This window comes from Talpa europaea (assembly GCF_964194135.1).
Source record: "Talpa europaea genome assembly, chromosome: 9".
Taxonomy (NCBI): domain Eukaryota; kingdom Metazoa; phylum Chordata; class Mammalia; order Eulipotyphla; family Talpidae; genus Talpa; species Talpa europaea.
In genome coordinates this window covers 77,675,158-77,699,406 of record NC_140076.1, presented here as the reverse complement: position 1 = coordinate 77,699,406, position 24,249 = coordinate 77,675,158, and the positions used below count along the sequence as shown (strand labels likewise).

At 55.2% G+C, this 24,249-nt stretch overlaps 1 protein-coding gene across 1 annotated transcript; it reads left to right on the top strand.

Annotated features, from left to right (window-relative positions):
- Positions 1-4,312: 4,312 nt before the first annotated feature.
- Positions 4,313-9,351, top strand: FLAD1 (flavin adenine dinucleotide synthetase 1; the record flags this gene model as incomplete). The annotated part of the gene is made up of 7 exons (XM_084242651.1): positions 4,313-4,408; positions 6,053-6,797; positions 7,491-7,638; positions 8,061-8,159; positions 8,240-8,429; positions 9,022-9,095; positions 9,216-9,351. Exons 1-7 carry the CDS (start codon positions 4,328-4,330, stop codon positions 9,349-9,351), a joined length of 1,473 nt encoding a protein of 490 aa, XP_084098777.1. The 5' UTR covers positions 4,313-4,327.
- Between the last annotated feature and the right edge of the window lie 14,898 nt (positions 9,352-24,249).

Below are 24,249 nucleotides of genomic sequence, written 5' to 3'. Positions count from 1 at the left end.
TTGATTAAAGAGGAAGTTTTTATAATCAAAGGCTCTAATTGTAACGATTTCCCCCTCTCCAGTGAGCATCACATTCCATATCATGGTCAAATTATATACCCTTTGGTTAGATAATGACGCTCAGCTTCTACTGATAATGAGGCAATACTTGGGTAATATTTCAATAGTCAGGTAATTGGTTTTTAATCTACTTAAAGCAGACATCTACTGAAATACATTTTACTCCATTAGCCTGAGAGAGAGGTTATATAGGCACAAAATCATCTCATCAAAACAAATGAACTATTTCCTATAGTCAGAGGTGGTGCTTTAATATGGTCTTGATATTTGAAGGGTGTTGAGGATAAAGAGTAAAGATTGTCAGCTGGAGACTACTGATGTGCCCCACTTCCTGCCCGGCCTAAGATTCAAGCACACCTGTTCACTGTGCACATTGGTTGGAGATATTTTCAATAGTCTTCAACCTAAGCATTGGAATTACCTGGTAGCTTTGAAAGTACAAATGTCTAAATTATTCCTAAAAAAGCTGACTTAACTGATCAGAGGTGTGGTCTAGAAGTATACTATACTATACTATACTTACTATGCTATACATAAAAGTACTGTTACGCAGGTAGTTACACAATTAACCTTTGAGAAAACAGGTGTAAACTGTAGCTGTTTGAGAGAACACTCTTAAGAGTAGCACACCCGGGCATCCCTGGTGGTGCAGGTGGTTGTACGCAGCGCTGTGGAGCTGTCCTCAGCCTCTGCAGTGCAAGTTCGATCCCAGCTGGCCGGGGAGACACCCACATGGCGCAGCAGACCTCTCCTGTCACACCCGCTGCTCCCCTCAGCAGTATATTTCATCAGTCTGCCTGTTCTGTTCCCCGCTCTGCCTCCGGTGAATCCGCTCATCCTCCCGCGCATCTGGCCTGTACCCCGGTTCTTGTATAAATAAATCTTTAAAAAAAAAAGAGTAGCATACCCTCTACACAGTAATATTGGGGGAACTGAATCTCCCCTCTTCTCCCTGTCTTCATGCATTTATTCTGAGAGCAGTAGTTCTTTAAGCGTGGGCTCTGGACCCTGGACCCGAAGCATCAGCATTACCTGGAAACTCAATTTCTTGGGCTCCACCTACCCCTATGGAGTCTGAAGCTGAGGGGTGGGTCTGTCTACATTTTATTTTTTTTTTAAGTGGCATATATTTATTTGTTTGCTTGTTTGTTTTTTTTGTGTGTGTGTGTGTGTTTATACATGCACTGGGTACAGTCAGAAGCGCGGGAGGGTGAGAGAATTCACCAGAGCCAGAGCGGGGAGCAGAGCAGGCAGAAGGACCAAAGTACACTGCTGAGGGGAGCAGCGGGCAGCAGGAGAGGTCTGCGGGCCATGTGGGACCCTCCTCAGGTGGCTGGGGAGCAACTGGCGATCGAACCGGCGCCGCAGAGGCCGTGGGCAGCGTTGCAACCCAGCGCTCAACCGCTGCGCCACCGGGGAGGCCCTCTGTCTACATTTTAATGTTATCCAGGTGGTCCTGGTGCACACTCAAGCTTAAGAATCCACTTTGAAACTGCCACAGCACATGTTTTGGGTTTATTTGGGGTGCAGGTGGGGGGTCAAATATTACTAATAAAAAATAATAGAGCATATGGCTTATTTCATTAGGCAAAGGGAACTTTTGTTTTGCCCCCCCCCCCTTTTTTTTTATGAGCTGAGGTTCTTTTAACAAACACAGGACTTATCACTGGAAAAAAATTATCTAGAAGCCTAGCTCTACCATTCACTTTGCTTTGTGGTTGCTTGGTATCCCTTCAACCTTTCTGGGCCTGTTGCCTATCTTTTTTTTTTTTTTAGATTTATGTATGCATGCAAGAGCTGGGGTACAGGCCAGAGATGCAGAGCGGGAGACGATTCACCAGAGAAAGAGTGGGGAACAGAACAGGCAGACTGACTGAAATACCCTGCTGAGGGGAGCAGCAGGTGAGACAGGAGAGGTCTGCTGCGTCACATGGGTTGCTCCCTGGCTGGCCAGGGATGGAACTGCTGCTGCAGAGGCTTCGGATTGCTTCATAGTGTGGTGCTTAACCCCTTGCACCACCAGGGAGGCCCCTGTTGCCTATCTTTAAGACTGGCATTGTATCTATCATCTTAAAGGCGTTTTATGAGTAAAATGAAGCCCACTGTGGTTCAGCAGTCTTCCAAATGAAGAATGTTGGACCTTTACTACAGAAAACAATAGACAAATCACATCAGCATGACATGAGCTTATTAAAGGCAAATCTTAGGACCCACACAAACGTCCTGAATAGGTTAGATTTAATGAGGATATGAAGAAGGTCCCAGATGATTAGTATGAACCAAAGGCAACTGAAAGGGAACCTTGTAAGCGAGGATGATGTGAGAATCCAAAGTGCATACATAGTGCTCTCTAGTCTATCCCTTAACTTGTGCAAAACTAATCAGGAAAGTGGTGTTTAAAATAAGCACCAGGGCCTCCCCGGTGGCACAGCGGTTGAGCGCTGGGTTGCAAATCTGCCCGCGGCCTCTGCGGCGCAGGTTCGATCCCCGGCTGCTCCCCGGCCACTGGAGGAGGGTCCCACATGGCGCACAGACCTCTCCTGCCGCCCGCTGCTCCCCTCAGCAGTGTACCTCGGTCCTTCTGCCTGTTCTGCTCCCCGCTCTGGCTCTGATGAATTCTCTCACCCTCCTGCGCTTCTGACTGTACCCAGTGCTTGTATAAATAAATAAATAGATAAATAAATAAATAATCTTTTTAAAAATAAGTAAATAAATAAAATAAGCACCATAGGGCCTTCCTGGTGGACCAAGGGGTTAAGAGGCAATCTAATAAGCTATCCGCAGCCACTGCAGTATGAGGTCCATCCCTGGCTAGGGAGCTGCCCACATGGCGCAGCAGACCCCTCCTGTCTCCCCCGCTGCTCCCCTCAGCAGTGTATTTCAGTAGATCTGCCTGCTCTGCTCCCCACTCTGTCTCCGGTGAATCGCCCCCCCCCTGCCTCGCGCTGCCTCTGGCCTATACCCCAGTTGTTGTATGCATAAATAAATATTTAAAAAAAATACAAAAATAATACAAAAATAGGCACCATAGGGGACAAGACACTTTGTCAAAGTAATTAGCTCTATCTTTTATAGTAGAGAAAAATCAAAGTTCCAAACACGCAATGCTCACCTAAAAGATCTTCCTACCTAACAGGCGATGCTGCAGTTATTCTCGGTGTTTCCCTCAATTTATAGCTACCATCTAAAATCCCTTCTGACGCCAGTCCCTGCCCCGAGCCTTAGCCAAGTATGAGTCATGTTTAACTAGAACAGATAGCAAATGCATACAAGCATTTAATACAGAACGGAAATTAGAATCGAGTCACTTCCAGCGGCAGAGGCTGAAGACGGCGGAGATGCACACCATCAAACACGGCTCCTTCCGCGCCCCCGACCTACGCGATCCAACCCAGGGGCGAGCAGCCCCGCCCCTGCGAGCTAAGGGCCGGCCCCCACGTTTCCGGGTGAAGGGTGGCCACGTGGTTGTCTCCAATAACAACCCAGCGCTGCTCCCGCCCTCTGGCTGAAGCTTTCGAGCGACAGTGGACAACTCCAATAGAGCCTTAGAGGGAGTTTGAGCGACAGCCAAGATGACCAATTAATATGAGGTAAGTGTAATTCTAAGGCGGGACTCTAAGTACGGAAGCTGCCCCGGGACATGAGGAAAGGAGAGGGAAAGACTCGGTGAAGGGGCAAAAGAGGCAGGTGAGAATCTTGAAGAGCTCAGTAGCCTGAAGCGTGGTGGGACGATAGGATTCCGGGATAGAAAGGGTGAGGAAGTCTGCAAATAAAGACGCTGAATTCTGGTCGGGGGTGGAGGGAAGGAACGTCTTTCAAAGGGCCAAGACCTTGGATAAGAGATATTTAAAGGGACAGGTGCCCCAAAGAGACGTTTAAAGGAGCAGATGCCCAAGGTAGAGTAGACATTAGAGGAACCGAGGTTGGCCGACAGATTATAACTCAAGTGGTAGGTGCACGGGGGAGCTGGAGATTTTAAGGAGACTAGAGCCAAACTATGAAGACGTTGTAAAAGGCGTGGGCTGGTGTTTGAGAACACATTTATTAAAGGAGTTGCTTGTCAAGGGCTTGGATAGGAAAAACATCCACCCCTGCTCTTCCCCATTGTCCTTTCTGAATTCAGGTTCCTTGGATTCCGAACCCCCTGTTCCCAGGCTATGGTCCCCAGCGTCCTGTAGACCTGGCGGGATCTCAATGGTTTCGACCCCTATTTGGGGGTCTAGGTGGCTACTGGAGGGCCTTGCAGAGGGGCAGAGAAAGCAGGACCATGGCATCTAGGGCCTCTGAGCCTCTCCCAAGGCGCAGCGTGACGGCGGGCATCATCATTGTTGGAGATGAGATCCTAAAGGTGTGTCTGGGACAGAGGAGGGAGGAGGGTGTGGCATTCTCTTGTCCTAGTTCTGTTCAGGGAGGGTGACCAGGGTGGGAGCCACCTTCCAGAAGTAGTCCTGGAGTGAGTCCAATATAATAGAGGAGAATGACTCTCATTTTTTCAACTATGTTGAAAAACTCGTAGCAGTATGGTAGGGGGAGGAGGGGCTTTACAGAAATGACAAAGTGTCTAGCTGTAAAGGAGATATAGATGAGAATATTGCTTTAAGAGTTCATTCCAATCTATTTGGAAAATGACTCAAGGCACTCAACAGAATGGATAAGTGAGATAGAAAGAAAGTGCTAGTAGAGAGAAATCCTTCTTCATGACCAGGAAGGACTTACCAGAGGACGTGGTAGGCATTGGGTTCATCATAGTAAATTTTTTTTAGATTTATTTTATTTATGTATACAAGAACTGGGGGGTGTAGGCCAGATGTGTGGAGGGTGAGAGGATTCACTGGAGACAGAGTGGGGAGCAGAACAGGTGGATCTACTGATATACACTGCTGAGGGGAGAAGCGGGAGAGCAGACAGAAAAGATCTGCTGCACCATGTGGGTCAGCTACCTGACCAGGGATCTAACTGTTGCTACAGTGGCTGGCGATGGCTTGATAGCACTGACTAACCGCCGTGCCACGAGGGGAAGCCCTATCATAGTAATATTGACCTCTCTTTTTGAGTGCTTATTAGGGCCTGGCAGTGTGCTTTTTTATCACAGGTGTGACTTTACTAGTTCTCACAACAACCCCAAGAGGTTGGTACTTATGTAATAAATCTCAGTTAATAGATTATGGACTGAGACTAAGAGAGGTTAAGAAAATTGCCCATGGTTACACAGCTAGGAAGGGTAGAGGTGGGATTCCAACTACATTCGTACTCCAGACTAACCCTTAACCACTAAATCCTCTATAGAGATGTAGAAGGAGATGGAGATGGAAAAGAAGATTGGATACTCACCATAGTCTAATAGATGGCTTCACATATTCTGCAAAGGAATTTGAACTTTATACTGTATCTAGTTGGAAAAAACAAATAGCTTTTAAGCCCAATAGTGATGCAATCACAGTGAAACATTAGGAAGGTTATTCAGGAGCTTGAGGCTGGGAGCCTGGCCAAGGGGCTGTCACCACTGTCCAGGTGAAAGGTGCCAAGGATCTGCTTGGTAGCAGTAAGGACAGAGACAAGAGACATTTCAGGAGTAGAGTTGACAGGCTGAAGGGCCTGACTAACTGTGGACAGTATCTGGGCATGCCATTGACCAAAGTGACAACAGCCAGGGATACAGTGAAGATGCCCCGTAAGCACTTGGAGACTTGGGACAAAATTCTCAGGGTTGGTGAAGTGGATGAGTTGTCTACATCGAATTGATAATTGAATTGAATTGATAATTGAATCCATAAGCACAGATGAGCTCAAGGTCAAAGTGTAGAGAAAGCCAAGGTGAATCACTATCCCTGACTCCATTCAAATGGTCTTTCCCACTCTTGTGCCCAGTCCAGACTTCTTGGCAGCCTGGGCTGGAGCCCCCCATAAAGCAGAGTACCCCGCCATCATGCAAATCATGCCCTTCGTCCCCACAGCATTGAAAGTCTCGCCTTCCTCATCCCCAACCCCCCAGGGACACACTCAGGACACCAACACCTACTTTCTGTGTCGGACACTACGCTCTTTGGGGGTCCAGGTGTGCCGAGTCTCTGTTGTACCCGATGAGGTAGCCACCATTGCAGCTGAGGTCAACTCTTTCTCCAGCCGCTTCACTCATGTCCTCACAGCAGGGGGCATTGGCCCCACTCATGATGATGTAACCTTTGAGGCAGTAGCACAGGCCTTTGGAGAAGAGCTCAAGCCACACCCTGAACTGGAAGCAGCCATCAAAACCCTCGGAGGGAAGGGCTGGGAGAAGATGTCACTGGTGCCATCCTCTGCCCGCCTGCATTATGGCACAGATCCTCACACTGGCCACATCTTCAGATTCCCACTGGTCTCTGTCCGAAACGTCTACCTCTTCCCAGGTATCCCAGAGCTGCTGCAGCGGGTGCTAGAGGGCCTGAAGGGCCTGTTTCAAAACAAAGATGTTCAGTTCCACTTGCGAGAGCTATATGTGGCAGCTGACGAGGCCTCTATTGCCCCCATTCTGGCTGAGGCCCAGGCCCACTTTGGACGCAGGCTTGGTCTGGGTTCCTACCCCGACTGGGGCAGCAACTACTATAAGGTGAAGCTGACACTAGACTCAGAAGAAGAAGGACCTGTGGAGGAGTGCCTGGCCTACCTGACCACCCGTCTGCCCCAGGGATCACTGGTCCCCTATGTATCCAATGCCGTGGAGCTTGCCAGTGAAGCCGTATACAGACTCACCGAAACAGGTAGGGATGCCCTGCCAAGGGGCAGGACACACCAGACCATTAGTGCCACCCCAGGTCCCAGGAACACAGGCGCTGTTGGAGCCTTCTTGAAAATGCAGGAGAAGGTAGAAGATAGCTACAGCTGATTCATTCATTCTTTCTAAAAACACTGATTGCATGCCTCCTTTCACCAGCTCTGCTGGGTGACAGGGATAGAGCCTGACAGGCCAGATGTCTCTCCTACTCTGATGGACCAGCAGCTTAACAGGAAAACGAGGCATTAAACAAGTAATCATGCAGGAGATGTCAGTGACAAAGCAAACACCAAGGCAGGGATCTGGGGTCAGAAGTGGCTTCTCTGGGCAAGGGATATATAAGCTGAGTGATAAGGAGAACTTGGCCAGACCAGGAAGTAGGCAAGTACACAAGAGTGTGTGAGCCTGGAAGGAAGCAGAATGAGACTTAGGGGAATGGAAAGGAACCAGAGCCCCGGAGGAAGAGGGAGGCAAGGTGTGCTAAGTGGCAGGCAGGGGCAATCTGCAGAGCCCAGCAGGTGGCACGAAACAGTCTGGCCTTTATCCCAGGAAGAGCTCATAGGAGGAAGACAGGAACATTAGGAAGCTACCTTGAAGGTCAGTCAGCAATGGCACCGTGGCCCTGCTGCCGTGATGGTCACGTGTCTCTGTCCAATGCTCTTCCATGCCCTCCTGGCAGGTTCTTCTCTGGGACGCAAGGTGGCCGGCGCCCTGCAGACCATTGAGACTGCCCTTGCTCGGTACAAGCTCACCCAACTCTGTGTGGGCTTCAACGGGGGCAAGGACTGCACTGCCCTCCTGCACCTCTTCCATGCAGCTGTGCAGAGGTGAGCCCCCCACCCCCAGAGGCAAGGCCCAGGGATTTCCCTCTGTAGTTGCTCCTCCTGTGAAGGAAGGAAGGGGGGTGTCTGGTGGGCGGAGGGGGGGAGGCAGCTGCAGTGACCCGTCACCGCGTTTATTGAGCATCCAACACATGCCCGGCCCTGGATGTAGATGTGCCAGCCTCCCTTCCTGACCGCAGGGAGGGCACAGTCCTGCTGGGTTGGCGGGATTTACGTGTTGGAACAGAGGTGTATGCTGCAGACTAGAGGCGACAGATCAGAGCAGGTTTCCCATAGGAAGTAAGTTCTAATGGATGAGGAAGCCAAGGAAAGGGGAGAGGGGGCTGCATCCCTGAGAACAGTGCAAGTTCTCAGAGAGCATTTCTCTGCCAGAACTAGCGAGCCTGTGGATTCTTCCCCCTCCCTAGGAAATACCGTGATGCCCGAGACCCTCTTCAGATCCTGCATATCCGCAGCATTTCACCTTTCCCTGAGCTGGAGCAGTTCTTGAAGGATACCATCAAGAGGTACCCAGGACCTGGAGATGTGGACTTCAAAAGGGGTTTCGCTGGGCCTACTCCTGACCCTCTCCTGGCTTCCTCCTCAGATATAATCTGCAGGTACTGGAGGCAGAAGGTGACATGAAGCAGGCCCTGAGTGAGCTGCAGATACAGCATCCCCAGCTGGAGGCCGTCCTCATGGGTACCCGGCGCACCGACCCCTACTCCTGTAGCCTCTGTCCATTCAGCCCCACTGACCCCGGCTGGCCATCTTTCATGCGCATCAACCCGCTGCTGGTAATGGCCAAGAGGATTTATTGCCTTTAGTCTCATGGCCCCTGTCAGTCACTGCATCCTGGCTTGGGGATAGGGGAGTTTGGAACCTGGGGCTTGTATGAAAGTGCCCCATCTTTCAAGGAAGCCCATGCTATTTGTACATTCGTTCATAGTGGCCACTGGCTGCAAATTACTAAAAACCACTGAATTGTATACTTTAAAAATTGAACATTATGGTATGTGAATTATATCTCAGTTTTTTTAATTTAATACAGTTAAGATTCAGTTCTTCACTTGCATTCACCACATCTCAAGTGACCACTGTGCGAGGCAGCACAGACGGAGACTATTTCCATCATCACTAGACAGCTCTGGCTTGCACACACAGCTCACACTGTAGCGGAGGGTGGGCTGGGAGGAAGAGGACAGGGTGAAGTCTTTCCCTGTCTCATTGCTTGGCCTGTGCAGAGCAAGATGTACCAAAGAATTGGACAGCAGGCCATCTCTCAGAGGCCCAGGGGCAGAAGAGCCCTGGATAGGCCCTTCCCAGGCAGCAGGGGGTAGGTGTGGGAGAGGGAATACTTGTGACACTTCTGTGACTTTGACCTTCCAGGACTGGACCTACAGAGACATCTGGGACTTTCTGCGCCAACTCTTTGTCCCATACTGTATCCTGTATGACCGAGGGTAAGGGTGCTGCAGGGCAGAGAATGGTGAGGGGGAGACACGAGGATGCTGAGATTGGGAGAGCCCACCCCACCACACACTTGCCCTTCAGTCTCCCCACCTCCATTCTCTCGGCTCCAGGTACACGTCCCTGGGAAGCCGGGAGAACACAGTGCAGAACCCGGCCCTGAAGTGCTTGAGCCCCGGGGGACGGCCCACTTACCGGCCAGCCTATCTACTTGAAAATGAAGATGAGGAGCGCAACTCCCGCATGTGACCCCCCTACTCCTATCCACTCCAGGAGGGGGGAAGCTGTCCTGGGCTGTAACCTGTCAATAAACTGTCTCTCCGGTGCCTGTTGCTCTGGCTGTGTCTTCCTGTTCCAGGGGATGGGAGAAGCAGAAGTAGGAGGCCACGCTTGCCAGCTCTGAGCTGGCCCTACTCTAAGGGATCTGGGGTGGGGCAGAATAGGCTGGAAAGGAGCTCTCAGCTGATTCTCAAGGCCAGCCTCAGCAGGAGCATACCAGGGTATAGGAGAAGGGAGCTAATCCAGCTGCTGGAGACAGGGGCAACCAGGCAGAACATCCAAGGTTGGAGGCCCTGGGGAAGAAGTGAGCTGGGCTGGCCTGGCTGTGGAGAATGAAAGTTGGAGTGGCCAGGCCCTCTTCCTAACCCCACCCTTCAATATCTGTTCGTAGGGGCTGACTCAGCCCATTCTGGGGCCCAGAACCTTCCTATCAAGAACCCTGGATAGATTCAGGGACCTCTGTGACATAGTCATGAGATCTGAGGAGGAGAGGGACAATTGATAAAAGACATTGGAGGTGGCTCCCACACCCTTCCTCAGAACTGCTGCCCACATGCAGTCCAGGACGCAACCCCTAACTCAGGCCCTGCCCTTTTCCCTCGGAGGGGCCCTGCAAGAAGCTGGTTTCCAGGTGCCTGTCATGAAGATGGGCATAGAGTGGGAGGGCCTGCCTCAGACCCTGTAGGATGTCGCCTACATCCGCCTATGCTGCTGGTGTATTAAAGAGCTGCTGGATTAAAGGCAGCATGGACTGCCTGCTCCCTGCTGACACCATGGCTGGCATTACTCAGGTGGGCAGGGGAGGGCAAACAGTAGACATGGCTGCAGCTTCTGTGGCAAAACTTGCCTCTCAGCTTCCCAATCTCTTCTTTAGCAATCACCCAACACCCCATCAAGACTCCTGGGCCAGCTGTGCTTGACCAAGGATGGGGCATGAGAACGAGTAAAGCTTTGAGATTGTGCCATCTGTTAGGACTGCCTCACCACTGGGCTTCCTTTGCCCCCAATCTGGTGGACCTCTGGGAAGGAGAGGCTTGGCCTGCTGGTTAGGATCCCACTAAGACCTGGCAGGCAGGATCTGGCACTCTGCCACACCAGAGAACAGCAAGCCCACCAGCCCAGATGGTTGATCTTACCATCGGCTCTTAGTGCCAGGAATGGGCTGCCTCCTAAGATCTGTGTTTGAGAATCACTGAACTGTATAATAAATAGGCCTTGAGGCTAAAAGATCTAAATGTCTAAAAAGGAATCAGAAAAAGTCAACCCTGAAGGGTCTTAGGCAGGCTGCAGACCAGGGAGGGAAGGAGCACATCTTGGATAGAACTGAAAGGAAAGCCACTTTTCCTGACTCACTATGCCTGGGTGGGAGCATAGAGGATGGGAAGGCCAGCTTCCTCCCAACGTGCAGGGAGTGGAGGACCGGCTTGGGTAGGGTCTTCTGTGAGACCCTTGTTAGAATGGGAATCTGAATGGAAGACTTGCTCTACGCAGCTCTCCTGCGTCTGAGGGTCTTGAAAGCACTGGGCCTGCCTGTGCTCGTCCCCAGCCCGCCAGTCCTCCAGTCGGCACACAAAGTGGCAAGAGCAAGGCTGCTGTGTGGCCACAGTGTCTCCAGGGTTTTTCACAGTGCAGCTCCACCAGGATGCAAGCAGCCAGCGTAGAATGGACTCTTCGCTTTCACTCACAGCTACCAACAGCACATGCTCCCAGTGGTAGGCACATCCAGCCATTTCATCCCCTTGCTCTTGCTCACCAATGTGCCTCTACACAGCCCCCCAAAATCTCAGAGCCAGCAAGAATACTTGTTCCAAGTGGCCCTGGGATCTCACTCAGCACACCCTGGCTCCTCTTGGGACCCACTTATTGCCCTCTTCTTTCTCTCCTGGGGAACTGGCCTGGAGATGGAGTTTAGGGCCCGCCTCCCACGCCCAGGGACTGGCACTTCCTCAGCCTTCTTCTGAGTTAACTCCTTTCTCTCTGGACTTCTTTTCTTTGTTTTTGTAAAGATAATAAACTAGCTTCACATTGGTAAAGAATTCCTGTAGTAAAAAGTAAGCCTCCCTTACTCTCAAGCCTACCCTCCAAACCCCAGCTCACCTCCCTGCAGGTAACCATGGTGACCAATTTGTTGGCACACCTTCCAGATAGTCTAGGCATAGTCTGCATCTTCATTCGTTGAGCAAATACGGAACGTCTACATGTCAATCTGGGTGCTTTGAATCCAGCAGCAAACTGAACAGATACCTGTAGTCACCAAATGGACATTCTAGTAGGTAAAGCTAGAAAATGAATTATAATCTTCAGTCAGCTTATCGATGTTATTAGCCCATGGGTGCTATGGAAAAAAAGATAATAAGCTGGGGATGGGAGGGGGCGGGTCATGGAGCACCTATAAACCATGGTGAAAACTTGAGCTTTTATGCTGAGTGAAATGAGGAGCTACTGCAAGGTGTTGAGCATGAACAGATTTTTTATTTAGAAGGCTCACTGGCTGCTGTGTGAGAACAAACTCTAGAGAATCAGGGGTAGATGTAGGAGAATTATTAGGAGGTTATGGGTACAATCCAAGCCAGACATGTTGGTGGCTCAGAGCAGGCCTAAAGAATAGCAGTGGTGGGTCTCCCTGGTGGTGCAAGGGGTTAAGACACAACCTCTGAAGCTCTCTGCAGCCACTGCAGCATGAGTTCGATCCCTGGCCAGGGAGCTGCCCACATGGCGCAGCAGACTTCTCCTGGCTAGCCCACTGCTCCCCTCAGCAGTGTATTTCAGTCGGTCTGCCTGTTCTGTTCCCCACTCTGTCTCTGGTGAATCTTCACTCCCCCCCCCACCTCTGGCCTGTACCCCAGTTCTTGTATGAATTAAGTAAATAAATCTTTAAAAAAAAAAAAAAAGAATAGCAGTGGTGAGAAGCAGTTATCCTCTGCTTAATGCTTTGCTCTGTTCCTTTCCATGTCGTATACAGGCTCCACACCAGTACATTTAGAGCCTGACTATCTTTCTCACAGCAGCATGGTACTCCAACTCCAGGTTATTTCTTATCTCTGGCATCCACAAAATGCCGGCCAGTGCTCCAGTCTGGTTCCTTCAGGGCCCCATCCCTGCCCCAGGACAAAGCAGTGAGGAGTCAGGTCCTGAGTGCAGCCAGAGAGAGGTTAGTGGTAATGGTGGACGCAGCACTAACTTCCCATGTGTATCTGGGGCTCCTGCCTTCCCACAGTTTGTACCCTCTTGGCCAGTTCCAGTACTTCCCCTACTCAAGCGCTTACCCTCTGCCTTCTTTTTCCTTTCTTAGGAAAGGAAAAACAGGGCCTCCCTGGAGGCACAGGGGTTAAGCACGGCACTATGAAACTATCCTCAGCCCCTGCAGTCCAATCCTTGATCCCCAGGTTGCAAGGGAGCTACCCACGTGGCACAGCAGACCTCTCCTACCTTGCCCACTGCCCCCCCCAGCAGTGTTATTTCAGACAGTCTGCCTGTTCTGTTCCCCCACTCTGTCTCTGGTGAATCCTCTCACACACACACCCCCGCCACCTCTGGCCTGTACCCCAGTTCTTATATGGATAAACAAATCTTTTTAAAAAATTGGTGGCACCTCCCTGGTAGAACAAGGGGTTATGCACAGCCCTATCCACAGCTATCCGCAGCCTCTGCAGCACAAATTTGACACCCGGCCAGCCAGGGAGCTACCCACATGGCACAGCAGACCTCTCCTGCCTTGCCCACTGCTCCCTTCAGCTGCTCCTTTCAGTCAGTCTGCCTGTTCTGCTCCCCACTCTGTCCCTGGTGAATCCTCTCACCCCCTTCACCTCTGTACCCCAGTTCTTGTATGCATAAATAAATTTTTTTAAAAATCAGGGGCATTGCCTAGAGGTGCCTCCTTGAGTGTGAATTCTGGGTATAAGTGCCTTTGCCAGGGGAGGGGCTGTCTGGCAAAGACTGCTGGGGAAGTGGTTGGCGGAGAGAGGCAGAGCCTCAGGCTGTGGCCTGTGGTAGGAGGGTGGTGGGGAACTGAAGGAGGGAGAGGGGAGAGACAGCCAGAGACCCAAGTAGAAAGTCATAGCTACAAAGAGAGCCCTGCAATTGAAGAAACTGAGGAGAGGGATGGGGAAAGAAACAAACTTCACATGCCAATCTGAGAGCCCTTTGCACACTACAAAGGCCACTGAGCCTTACAAAGGCTAACTCAAAAGTAGGTAGGACAAGGATAATTACTCCATGTTACTGTGAAAGAAACAGGCCCAGGGATGTAAAGTGACTTGTCATATCCCCAGCACACTCCAGGAGAGCAATAATTTTTTTTAAAGATTTATTTATTTATGCACACAAGAGCTGGGGTACAGGTCAGAGGCGCAGGAGGGTGAAAGGATTCACCAGAGACAGAGCAGGGAGCAGAACAGGCAAACCTACAGAAAGCACTGCTGAGGGGAGCAGCAGGCAAAACAGGAGAGGACTGCCGTGCCATGTGGTGGTAGCTCCCTGGCCAGCCGGGAATCAAACCAGTGTTGCAAAGGCTGCTGACAGCTTCACAGCACTGCGCTCAATCCGCTGCACCACCCAGAAGCCCCTGGAGGAGAAAAATAATTTAGTGAAGCCAGATTTCAGAGTCTCAATTCAGTACTTCTCCCGGTTAGCCTGCCTTCCTCTTCTGAGCTGGTGCTGGTGGGGGTGGTGGCCTAAATGGCCTGTGAGGCAGGGCCAAGCAAGCAAAAGTGTGGCCAGTAGGTGTTACTGTTAGGGGGTGGAGTCCACAAAGCCTATATGGAATTTGCTTTGGGACATCCTTTTCCCCCGTTTTCTTTCACACTGGAACCTGACAAAATGTTCATCTGAGACTGCATCCCAACCTCCATATATTCGATCTTCATCACCATGGAAATGGTGGCAACAAGTGAAAGGGGGGATTTGTTAGGGGGAAAAGGATGTCCCAAAGCTATTTCCATATAGGCTTTGTGGACTCCACCCCCACCCCAGGTCAAAGCCAAAGACACTGGGAACTCCAAATCCCATCACCACCAAAGGGAAGGTGGCTGGGACCTGAGGGTGGGGTTAAGCAGCCAGGTGGATACAAAAGGCAGACACGTGGGCTTTGGGGGCTCTCCATTTTTGGCTCTCGGCCAGCTCGGAGCGACCGGCCAGCTCTGAGAGTGCCTTTGGGTTTCCAGGTCGTCCGATCGGGTAGGACGCATTAAAGACTTTATTTCCCTATTTTCTCCCTGAGTTGTACATTTTCCTTATTTCTTTTTCTCTTGTAAATAAACCTTTTATTAACCTTTTGCGTGTGTCTGTAGTAGAGTATTCATAAGTCCCTTTAAAGCGCGCGGGTGAGGACCCACAGCCAGGAACCCGTTTAATACGGGGTTGCTCTATAACATTACCACCCCCATCTGCACCTAGTCCAAGCTCTCCCACTTCTGCCTCAGTTCTACCTAAGCTTCCCTTGTTCTTGGTTGTCCTGCTTACTTTGGAGGGTGGGGGTCTCAGCTACCTCTTTTTCACTTAATACAAGCCAGGAGATGGCAGGGCCGCAACGCCCACTGCTCTGTAAGGGGAAAGAGATGCAGCAGCTTTCCTTCAAGTTTCTCTTCCCAACTAGATAAAAAGTAAGTTTGGGAGCCTCCCTTGGTGGCGCAGCGGTTGAGCGCTGGGCTGCAAGGCTGCCCGCAGCCTCTGCAGCGCCCGTTCGGTCCCCGGCCGCAGTTGGGGGTTCCACCAAAAAAAAAGTAAGTTTGGGTTGTAAGTGTCCAAACTACTCTCTCAGAGACCTCAGGGGAACTCAATGGGATGGGGGAAATTAAAGGGGAGCAGAATGCCAAGTTAGGAAGGAATGGGTACGAACTCATCTATCATTTGGCGTGCTGGGACCCCCTAGTGGTGGTTAGGAGGTAAGGGAATGAGCAAGGTAAAATGGGGGAAGAGTCCAAGCAGAGCTGAAGTAACCCCTAAGTGCCCCGGGGTGAAGAGGGGCGGCCTGATGTTCAGGCTTTCTAGTGGGCTACACCACATCTAAGGCCGTCAATATATTTTTTTAAAGATTTATTTTTTATTTATACAATAGCTGGGGTACAGGCCAGAGGCGCGGCACGGTGATAGGATTCACCAGAGACAGAGCGGGGAGCAGAACAGACGGACCGAAAGCTCTGCTGAGGGGAGCAGCGGGCGAGAGACCCTTAATATTAAGCAAAAGTGGAGAGGGGTCAAGGAAAAGCGGTCCGAAGAGTCGCAAAATAAACTGGATAGCATAGTAATGATCTTGGGAGGGTCCTAGGTTTTCCCAGTAACACAGAGATTGGTGGAAAGGAAGGTGTCTCAGTAGTTTCACGATTAGCCCGGGGTGCAGACCCCCAAGGGCTTAGGTTCTTATTTGCGTTCTGATTTGCATCTCGTTGGGACTAAAGTTATTTCCCCTTCCAGACAAGCAATCTCCACCCCCTCTCTCAGTTACTCCCAGAGGAGACTTTTATTCCAGAGCCTTTGCTAACTTTGGGGCGTACCCATTCTAGGTCCCCACCCCCCCACCCCCCGCCCCTGACCTCCACCCCCCCGGTACTCTCCACCTTTCGCCCTTAGCTCTTTCCCTAACCCAGCTTCAAAGCGGCGACCCGAGCTCCTAGATGGGTTCGAGGAGCCGGCTATCTGCGCCGCCTGGTGGCTGGACGGAGGAGGCTGAGGGCAGAGGGGTTCTGCTTCGCCTTCTCCGGGACGTGGAGTTTTGGAAAATGTTCCCCCGAGCTTCCTGAGGCTAAATTTATCTCCGCCGGCCCTGGGGGGCGCAGAGATCCCGGCGACGATTAGCGCTGTGCGGCGGCAGGCTCCCACCCAGACGCCCGGAATAGGCGCCGAGTTATAAATAGTGTAACCCGCAGGTGTGGGGGGAGTCGGCGGGAGGGGGGCAACCCTGGCAGCCACGGCCCCTTCAGGTGGGTTGGGCGGTCGCGGTGGGGGCGCCGGGGGGCGGCGGGCGGCTGCGGGGAGGGGGGGAGGTTACTGCGGTCTGAGCGCCCCCAGCGGTTTCCTGGGCGGCGGGTTTTTCGAGGGAAGCGGAGGCAGCCTGTAGAAGAGGGGTGTGGGGAAGAGGTGGGCGCCCGGTGCAGGCTGCGCTCCGCTTCCAGCTCATCCCCCCCATGTTCCAAAACAGGCCCCCAGACCCCTCGACTCGGGACCCCGCCCAGACAGAGCCTAGCTTCCCTTCCTGCCAGAAGCCCTCTCCTACTTCTGCATCTAAGTCTTCTGCAGCTGCCTCTCGGCGCACGTGGCCCAGCCAGTTGGCGCACCTGGCCGTCACATCGCTGCCCCAGCCCCAGGTGTAGAGTCCTTCCTAGGGGAGGTTGACTCCCATCGGGGCTCTCATTGCTCTGGTCAGACGCCCTACTCTCCGGACTTTTCCCCACCTCCTGCTAATTTTTCTCCCCAAATTAGGATTCAACTGGTCACCTGAATATCTAACTATGAGCGTGAGGGACTGGGACACTCCCCTATCCCCAGGAGGCCCCAGCAGGCCTTACACCTGCCCTCCAGTTCCAGCCCGGGCTCGGTGGCTGGGCGGAGGCGGAGGCAGGCCCCAGGGGCCCGACCAGAGTTTCGTGGGAGGGGGCGGGCCCCCCAGTCAGCGTTTCTTGGCCATGGCTGTCGCCGTGGTTTGGCGCAGGAAGGGCCCAGAGTTGGAGGGGGGTAGGCGGGAATTTTAAGTCGGGGTTCCCCCTCCGACTTCTGAGGTCTGAGGGGAGCTGTGTGGACAAGAAAAGACAAACCTGGGAGGGGGTAACTGAGGAACTAACAGGAAGTTCCAGGACTGTGGAAACTCAAGTGGGGCAATGCGGCCACTGTGAGATCAAGGTTGGGTCCAACAAGACGCAGAAAGCGACCTCCAGAGACGGGGAAGTAGCAAGTAGCGCGCCTGAGGCAATGGACTGGTGCCAAGGCGCCAGCCCTTCAATTGCCTCTGGGGGCCCTGGCTCTGCCCTCCCAGAGCTACTTTCCCAGAGCGCCCCTTCCTTCAGCTGCCCCCTCCAGATTATAGAAGCCCCCTCTCCACTCCACTTATAAGTCTAGCACTGCCGTCGGGCCCCTGGCACGTCCCTTCCCCAGGCTAGGACGACCACGAAGGCCCGAGGAAGGAGGGAAAAACTCTGGCCTGGACCCCACCAGCTCCCGGCCTTCACAGACCAGAATCTGTCCGGCGGGGCCGATTAGAAAACCCGGAGCTGCGACCAACCTCGGGACCCAAGGGGGATAGGGACGATCGGAAAACCCGGAGCGGATTACCCAAGTGGGAGCGCCCCATGCCTGCTGCTACCCTCTCCGTCCTATAGCCCCCCTAATTCTCCAGTGAGATAATGTCTGGGGTGGGGGGCTGTTTGGTTTGGCCTGGACTCTCCGGGGTGCCTCACACTTTCCGCCCCTGGCTGGGGCGCAGGGCAGCGGCCCCGAGGCTGAGTCACGGCCGAAGAGAGAAGGAGGGAGGGGCCGGGACTCCGCCCCTCCCTTTGCGCGGGGATCCCGGGTCAGCCCGGGTGAGGGCCAGGGCCCCCCTGGCGCCGCCCATTGTGGTCCAACAGGTTGAGCTGGTGTCCCGCGGAGCCACCTGCTGGAAAGGGAGGGAGGCCCCCTGCGGAGGGGGTTGGGAGGAGAAAGCGAGTCCGACCCGGTTCGGCCTGGCGGGCCACGGGAGAACGGAACGCGGCCAGAGGTGGCCGGATTTGATTCCGTTTTACACGAGTGGGAGGGGCTCTTTGGGGGCACGTAGCACAGAAGGCCCAGCTGGAAGTGGCCCTGGTAGACGACGTTCCTTAGCTGGGGGGCACCGAAGTCCTATCCTGGTTCCCCACCCCACAAACCCTCACACACGCCCTAAAACATCCAGCCCCCTCTCGCCACCTCAGTCTCTGAATGAATCCAAGTCAAGACCGCTCTCCTCGGAGATTCAGTGTCTCCACCTCGGGAACCGGCGGGATGGAGGCCGGGGGCCGGGCGTGAGCGCGCCTCCCCCTCTCCCTTCGCGGACTCGGTTCCTCCCCTCTGGCAATGCCAAGGCCGCAGCGGGCACCGGCTGGAGCGCCGAGGCTGCTTGCCCAGGGCGCCGTTCCCTCCCCGCGGGGCGCCGTCACGCGTGGGGCGGGACGCAGGGCGCCCGCAGCAGCAGCTCCCCCGTCCCGGCGCGTGTGGGGGCAGGGGGCAGGAGGCCGAGCCGACGGCCCGGGGGCTCCCCTCCCCCGACCTCCCGGGACCCTGACCTGATTACAGGCCCTCTTGGAACCCCCCTGCGTCAATACCCTAAGTCCGCGCCTCAGCCCTACAGAACCTATCTTCAACTCCACGGCCTTCCCTCCCGAGTTGCAGACCCCACAGAAGCCCCTCCTGGAGGAGTGGGAGCCCTAGATGGGGGTGCTCGGTTCCCTGCCCGCTGCGGACACTGCCCCCTCCCTTTTCCCCTCCTCCAGGTTTCGGGCCAGCCCCTCTGCCCCGCCCCTCCTTGACCAAACGCGAGGTGGGACCCTCTTAGGATGGGCGGGCACGCAGGCCAATGGGAGGACAGGGCGGTGGAGAGTAGGGGGCGGAGCAAGGCAGCGGCGGAGGGCCGGCGGGGCGGGGGCGGGGCTCGCGTTAAGGTGGACTGGTGAGATAGGGGCTCGAGGAGAAAGGGAGGGGGAGCGGGAGACCGCGGCAGGTGAAGAGAGAGGGAGAGAGGGAGAGAGGGAGCGAGAGAGAGGAGGACAGGAGGGCAAAGAGGAGGGTGGGAAAAGCTCGGAGAGCAAAATAAGAGCTTGGAGGAAGGGAGCGAAAAAGGAGGGAGGGACCCATCTGTGCCCTGCAGGGACTGGCTGGACCGAGGGGTTGAAGTTTATGTCCTTATTGGGCGGAGGGAGGGGGGCCTGGGGGGGCGGGTGAAAAACCAGGAAGTGACAGAGGGTGTTGCTAAGGGTTGGGGGGGGAGTTTAGGGGGTGGCAGGGGGCGGGGGGAGGGAGGGGAGGGATGGGGGGAAAGCAAGCAGGAGGACAGGTGAGACAGCAGGACAGGTGAGGCGGGCCCTGAGGGGGGGGCGGGTGGGAGCCAGGTGAATGTACGGCTCTCGGCGGCCGAGGGGGGGCCGGGCGGCAGGAGGAGGCAGAGGGCTGCGGAGGAGGAGCCCCCCAGCAGAGAGCAGCGAGCGACTGACCGCGGCCTTCTGACCAGGACCGGAGCAGGGCCCCAAGCCCCCGGGCCTGGCGGGGGACGCGCTTCTCCCCACACCCTGCGTCCCAGCAACTCCAACCAGCGGACCCTACGGCGGAGAGGTGAGTGTACCCCACTTTTGTCTCCCCGCTCGGGGTCCCCGAGACTCGAGACGACTGCAGTGTCCTTCGTCCGTCCTGTGAGCGGGACCCCCCACACACACGCACGCAGACCAGCTCCACCGCTCGTCCTGCCTGCGCCTTTCCAGCACCCGCGGTCTTTGGAATGGGTTTTTACTGGGAGGAGAGACAGGGAAGAAACTACGGCCGCCCCCCAGCCCCGGGCGGAGGGTCCCCAGAAACTTTCTCTGCGCTTCTGGGATCAGACAGACTGGCGGCTCCGGGATGGAGAAAGGGTGAGGCAGCGCTGAGCGCTCCGCCGGTCTCCTCCGCGACTTGGGGGAAGACCCTCGACCCGGCCGAGCTGAGGGAATGGAAACGCTGACGGACTCTAACTAGGACAACGCGCTCCCCCCCCGCGCGCCCCCTGGCGCGGTGGGTTGGCCCCGGGCCAGCGGCGGGGGGGTGGGGGGAGCACTGGAGGAGTCGCGGCTTGGGGGAAAGTTACCGGCTGGACTATTCGGTTTCTTGCGCTTCCAGAGCCGCGCTCTCCCTCGGGTAGTGGGGCTTCGCGACAACCCCGGGCAACCTCGAACGACACTAGAAGGACCCGTCTCCCCGCCGCCCCTCAAACCCACTCCCTCCCTTCAGCCTCTGGTCCCGCCGCCACCTTTTCAAAACCCGCTCTGGCCCCCAGCACCCGAGCGAAAGAGGGTGGGTGACCGGGAAGAATCTCACCTACACCCGCCGCCCCACCCGCGCCGGCGCACCTGCCCCTACCCAGAATGGGGGTCGCTAATGTGTTGTTGGAGAACCTACTATGACCGCCGCTGGCAGAGGGCTGCCATTCAAAGGGGTGGGGGGCGCTGCTTTCAGTTTCCAGCTTTCTGTCTCCTTCCACCCCACCCCAAGTAGAGAGCGACGTGTCCCGGCGGGGGGGGGGGCAGAAGTGGGGGGGCGGCGTGGGCAGCGGGTTGTGCCCGGACACGTGCCTGCCCAGGCGCCCCGGCCCTGCTGGTGTTTGGAGAGAGGGCGGGTCCCCTGCCCCCCGCCCCGCACAACCCCCACGTATCAAAGGGCGGCTGAGACGTGGTGAGACCTCGGGGCGCCCTGGGGGGGGCGGGAGCCTGGGTCCAGAGCAGGGGAGGGGCAGAGGCGCCGGTGCTAGCTGACCCACAGGAAACGAGCGCTGCTGACCTAGTTTGGGACACCGGAAGTGGGTGCTGGGGAGAGGGGGAGACCAGCAAGCTGTCCTGGCTTCCGGGCCAGGTGGAGGGTGTTCTTGAATTGACCCCCACCGGAATGCCTTGGAGACCCCTAGGTGCAGCCGAGAATGGGAATGAGTCAGCGCGGCTATTCCCCCTTCCCCCAACTTATTCCTGGAGAAGGGAGTCATCTTACCAGGGGCAAGGGGCGATAGACTGGTTAGTGAGGGGTTAAACCAGGATGGGAACTGTGTTCCCTGAGGGTGTATGTGTGTGGGGGGGTGAGGCCTGGAGGATTATGGGGTTGACTTCTGCTCCCCCCCACACACCAACTGGTTTGGTCACCCCTATACCTGCCTGGCACTGCTGGGAGAGCTGGCATGGGGTGGGCATCAGGTTGGAAGGGGAGAATGGGCATAAGAAGGCCAGAGAGGGTCATATTTGTGATTGAGTTTGGGTAGTGGTTAGTGTTCCTCCTCAGTGGTGACTGGGGAGAAGGGCAGGGGGCTCCCCCTGGAGCAGCTGATGAAACAAGAAGAAATCTCTGTCAGTGCCTCCTGTCCCTGGCCCCCGGGACCCCAGCTCCCCCAGCGTGCCTCTGTTACATGGTTGCTGTGGGCACGATGCAACCTGCTGGCACCCCCAGACACTGTCCCCTCCCTTGGGTACCACACCCCCCAGCCTTAACACAGGGGTCAGGAAAGGGTTAATACCACAGGAAAGGGGCTCTGGGGAAGAAAGAAAGCAGTGCCCACTAGGCTCAGGTGTCAAGGAGAGAGGCCTGCTCTGATAGCATGTTCTCATCACTGCTCAGCTCTGCCCGCAGAGGACCCCAGTGCTGGGGAGACAGGTGCTGCTGACCTTGTCCCCCTTCCTTGTGGTGCCCCCTGGCACCCAAGGCCCTCAGCTCCTCCTTGGCCTTGTGCCCGCCCCGGGAGGGCGAGGCGGGCAGCGGGGGCTGGGCTAACAATGCACCATCGGGCCCTTTGTGTGCTTGCACTTGGCACCCTGGGGAAGGGTGGGGGAGGGGACCCAGCGGGCATGGGGGGCGGAGCACCTCTGGGGTGGGGACAGTGAAGGCTGGGGGAAGAGAAGCAGAGGATGAAAGCAGGTCGGGAGGGAAGAGAAGTCAAATAGAGTGCTACTCCTTGTTTTAGGCCAAGGCTGTGAGAACCAGCCCTGACCCTATGGCTGCCCCAGTGGCATCATGGGGCCTGAGGCTAGCCAAGGACTGGGCATTTTGGGTCAGAAGTCACTGCCCAGAGGACTGTTCAGATGGCAGAGGTCTGACCTAGTACTGCCCCCCTCATGGTGGCTGAAAGACCTAGTTCTGGCCCATGGCTGAGACCCCAAGAAGCTTAGTGAATGGGCTCGCAGCAGGGCACTACCCTCTGATAGCAGCCTCTGGGCCTGCTTCGGGGCTTCCTGCCTCCAGCCTGCATGGCTCCCTGACCTTCTGAGGGTTAAGACTGCTCCGCCACCAGGCCTTGGGGCCTATGCCTGTTTTGGCCTAAGGCTGAAGAGGGTGGGGGAGGAAGGTGGGGACAGGCAGACGGATAGGACCCTGGCATGGGGTGTGCCCGCCCTGGCCTCTTCCCCCTCCTTCTGCTGAGTAAACTCGTGAGTAAACTTGACGTTTTGCCCGGACAGTTTGAAGCTGCCTCGCCGCCCCCCCAGTCCTGCCAACACACAGGCGGCTAGGCGCCAAGGCGGGCCTGGGGGACTGGGGGGAAGGGGATAGAGCCTCTGTCGTCTACCATCAAGGGCTTCAGAGGGGCAAGAATGACCCCCCAACCCAGGCTGACCCAGGTCTTGGCAAGAGTGTTGGCTGGGGCCTATAAGCATCTGTCCCAGAGCCTTGGGGAGTCCAGGGGAAATGGCCTCCAAGCAGAGCCTCTGCCCACTTCTGACCTCTATCCCCACTAGGGAAAGGCACCCAGCTGCCATCTGGTCCCCCGAGTTGCCACCTTTAATATTCACAGGCTGCCTGGCACATGGGAAAATCTACCTTTAGCAAATTTTCCAGGGACTCAGGCCTCTTCACTTTGTCCCATAGCGTGGGGTAGGTGGGGAGACCGGTGGTCTTGGCACTTAGCCCTCTCTTCCCCAGCTGCTTGTGGCCTCCGCCCTGGAGGATAACATTCTTATTTACCAGCAGGCTGTCTTGACCTCACACCTGGTCCTAACCTCACACATGCCTCCTTCCACCATATTCCCCATCAGGCGTGACCCCGACCTCCCCCAATGCCTTCCTGTTCTTGCCAGCATCCCCAGAACCCAGTCAACCTTCAGAGTTCCCCACCCAGCAAAAACCTGCGCCAGATCCAGGGGTTGAGGATGCCCCAAGCGAAAAAGGGCTAGTGGCAGGACAATGGATCCAGCAACCCCCACAAGTCCCAATTTGCTATCACTTCACATCACTGACTCCTATTATGTCTCCGTTCACCACCAGAATAGCAGGGGAAATGCCTTCCCAGTCCTTGCCAGGCCTCGGAGTGGGGCTCCCCCAGGCCCTTGCTTTCGACCTCATGTCTCTGGCTTCAGTTTCCTTCCTGTTTCCACCTCCCCCCCAACTCCTCCCCACCCATATGCCCCTTTCAACAGACATCCTCTCCTCCTTCCTTCCTCCTTTCCTCCCCCTTTGCTTGGGAGCAGGGGTCCTCTCCACCCACCATTAACCTCCTAGCTTTTTGCCTCTTCTAAACACAGTGCCCTTAGAGACTTCTGACCAAGTCGTCAGTTCTGCCCTCCCCAGCCCATCAGCAGGGCTCTGGGGAAGAAGAGAGCACAGAGTTGCTCAAGGGAACTACAACTCCCAAGGTACATGAAAAGCTATTGTGGTGCACACTGGGAGTTGTAGTTCTCCTTGATCTCTCAATTTGGCTAAGTCTGGAAATGTGTCTGGATGAGAATAAAAACTGGGATGGGATGGAGCATGGGTACCTTCTGCATCTCCCACCTTGTTCTTGCCATCCTGTTCACACATGACACCATGTACTCTGACTGACATCCATCTCCCCTGCTGAGACATGCTACCCATTTTCACCTTAGGGCCCCACCCAAGAGATGCCCACACCCTGCCCTGCTGCCCTGGCAGGGGTGAAATGGAGGGGCCCCATGAACTCCCTCCCTGCCCCCTGCCCCCTAGGCTGGTTCCCTCCCTTTATGGGGATCAAAGGGCAGAGAGCAGCCCCACCCCACTCCCTTGCAGGCTGCGGGCATTAGGGCTCTCAGGAATTGCAGGGACTTTGGTGCCCAAGCAAATGCTTAGGCAGGAGGAATGCCGGGAGGCTGGCGCCTGGTGGCAGGGAGAGACACTGACCCCACCTCAACGAGTGGAGCCTTCAGTAACTGCTCATCGGACAACCCAAACCCTCCTGGGCCTTCTTGGTGT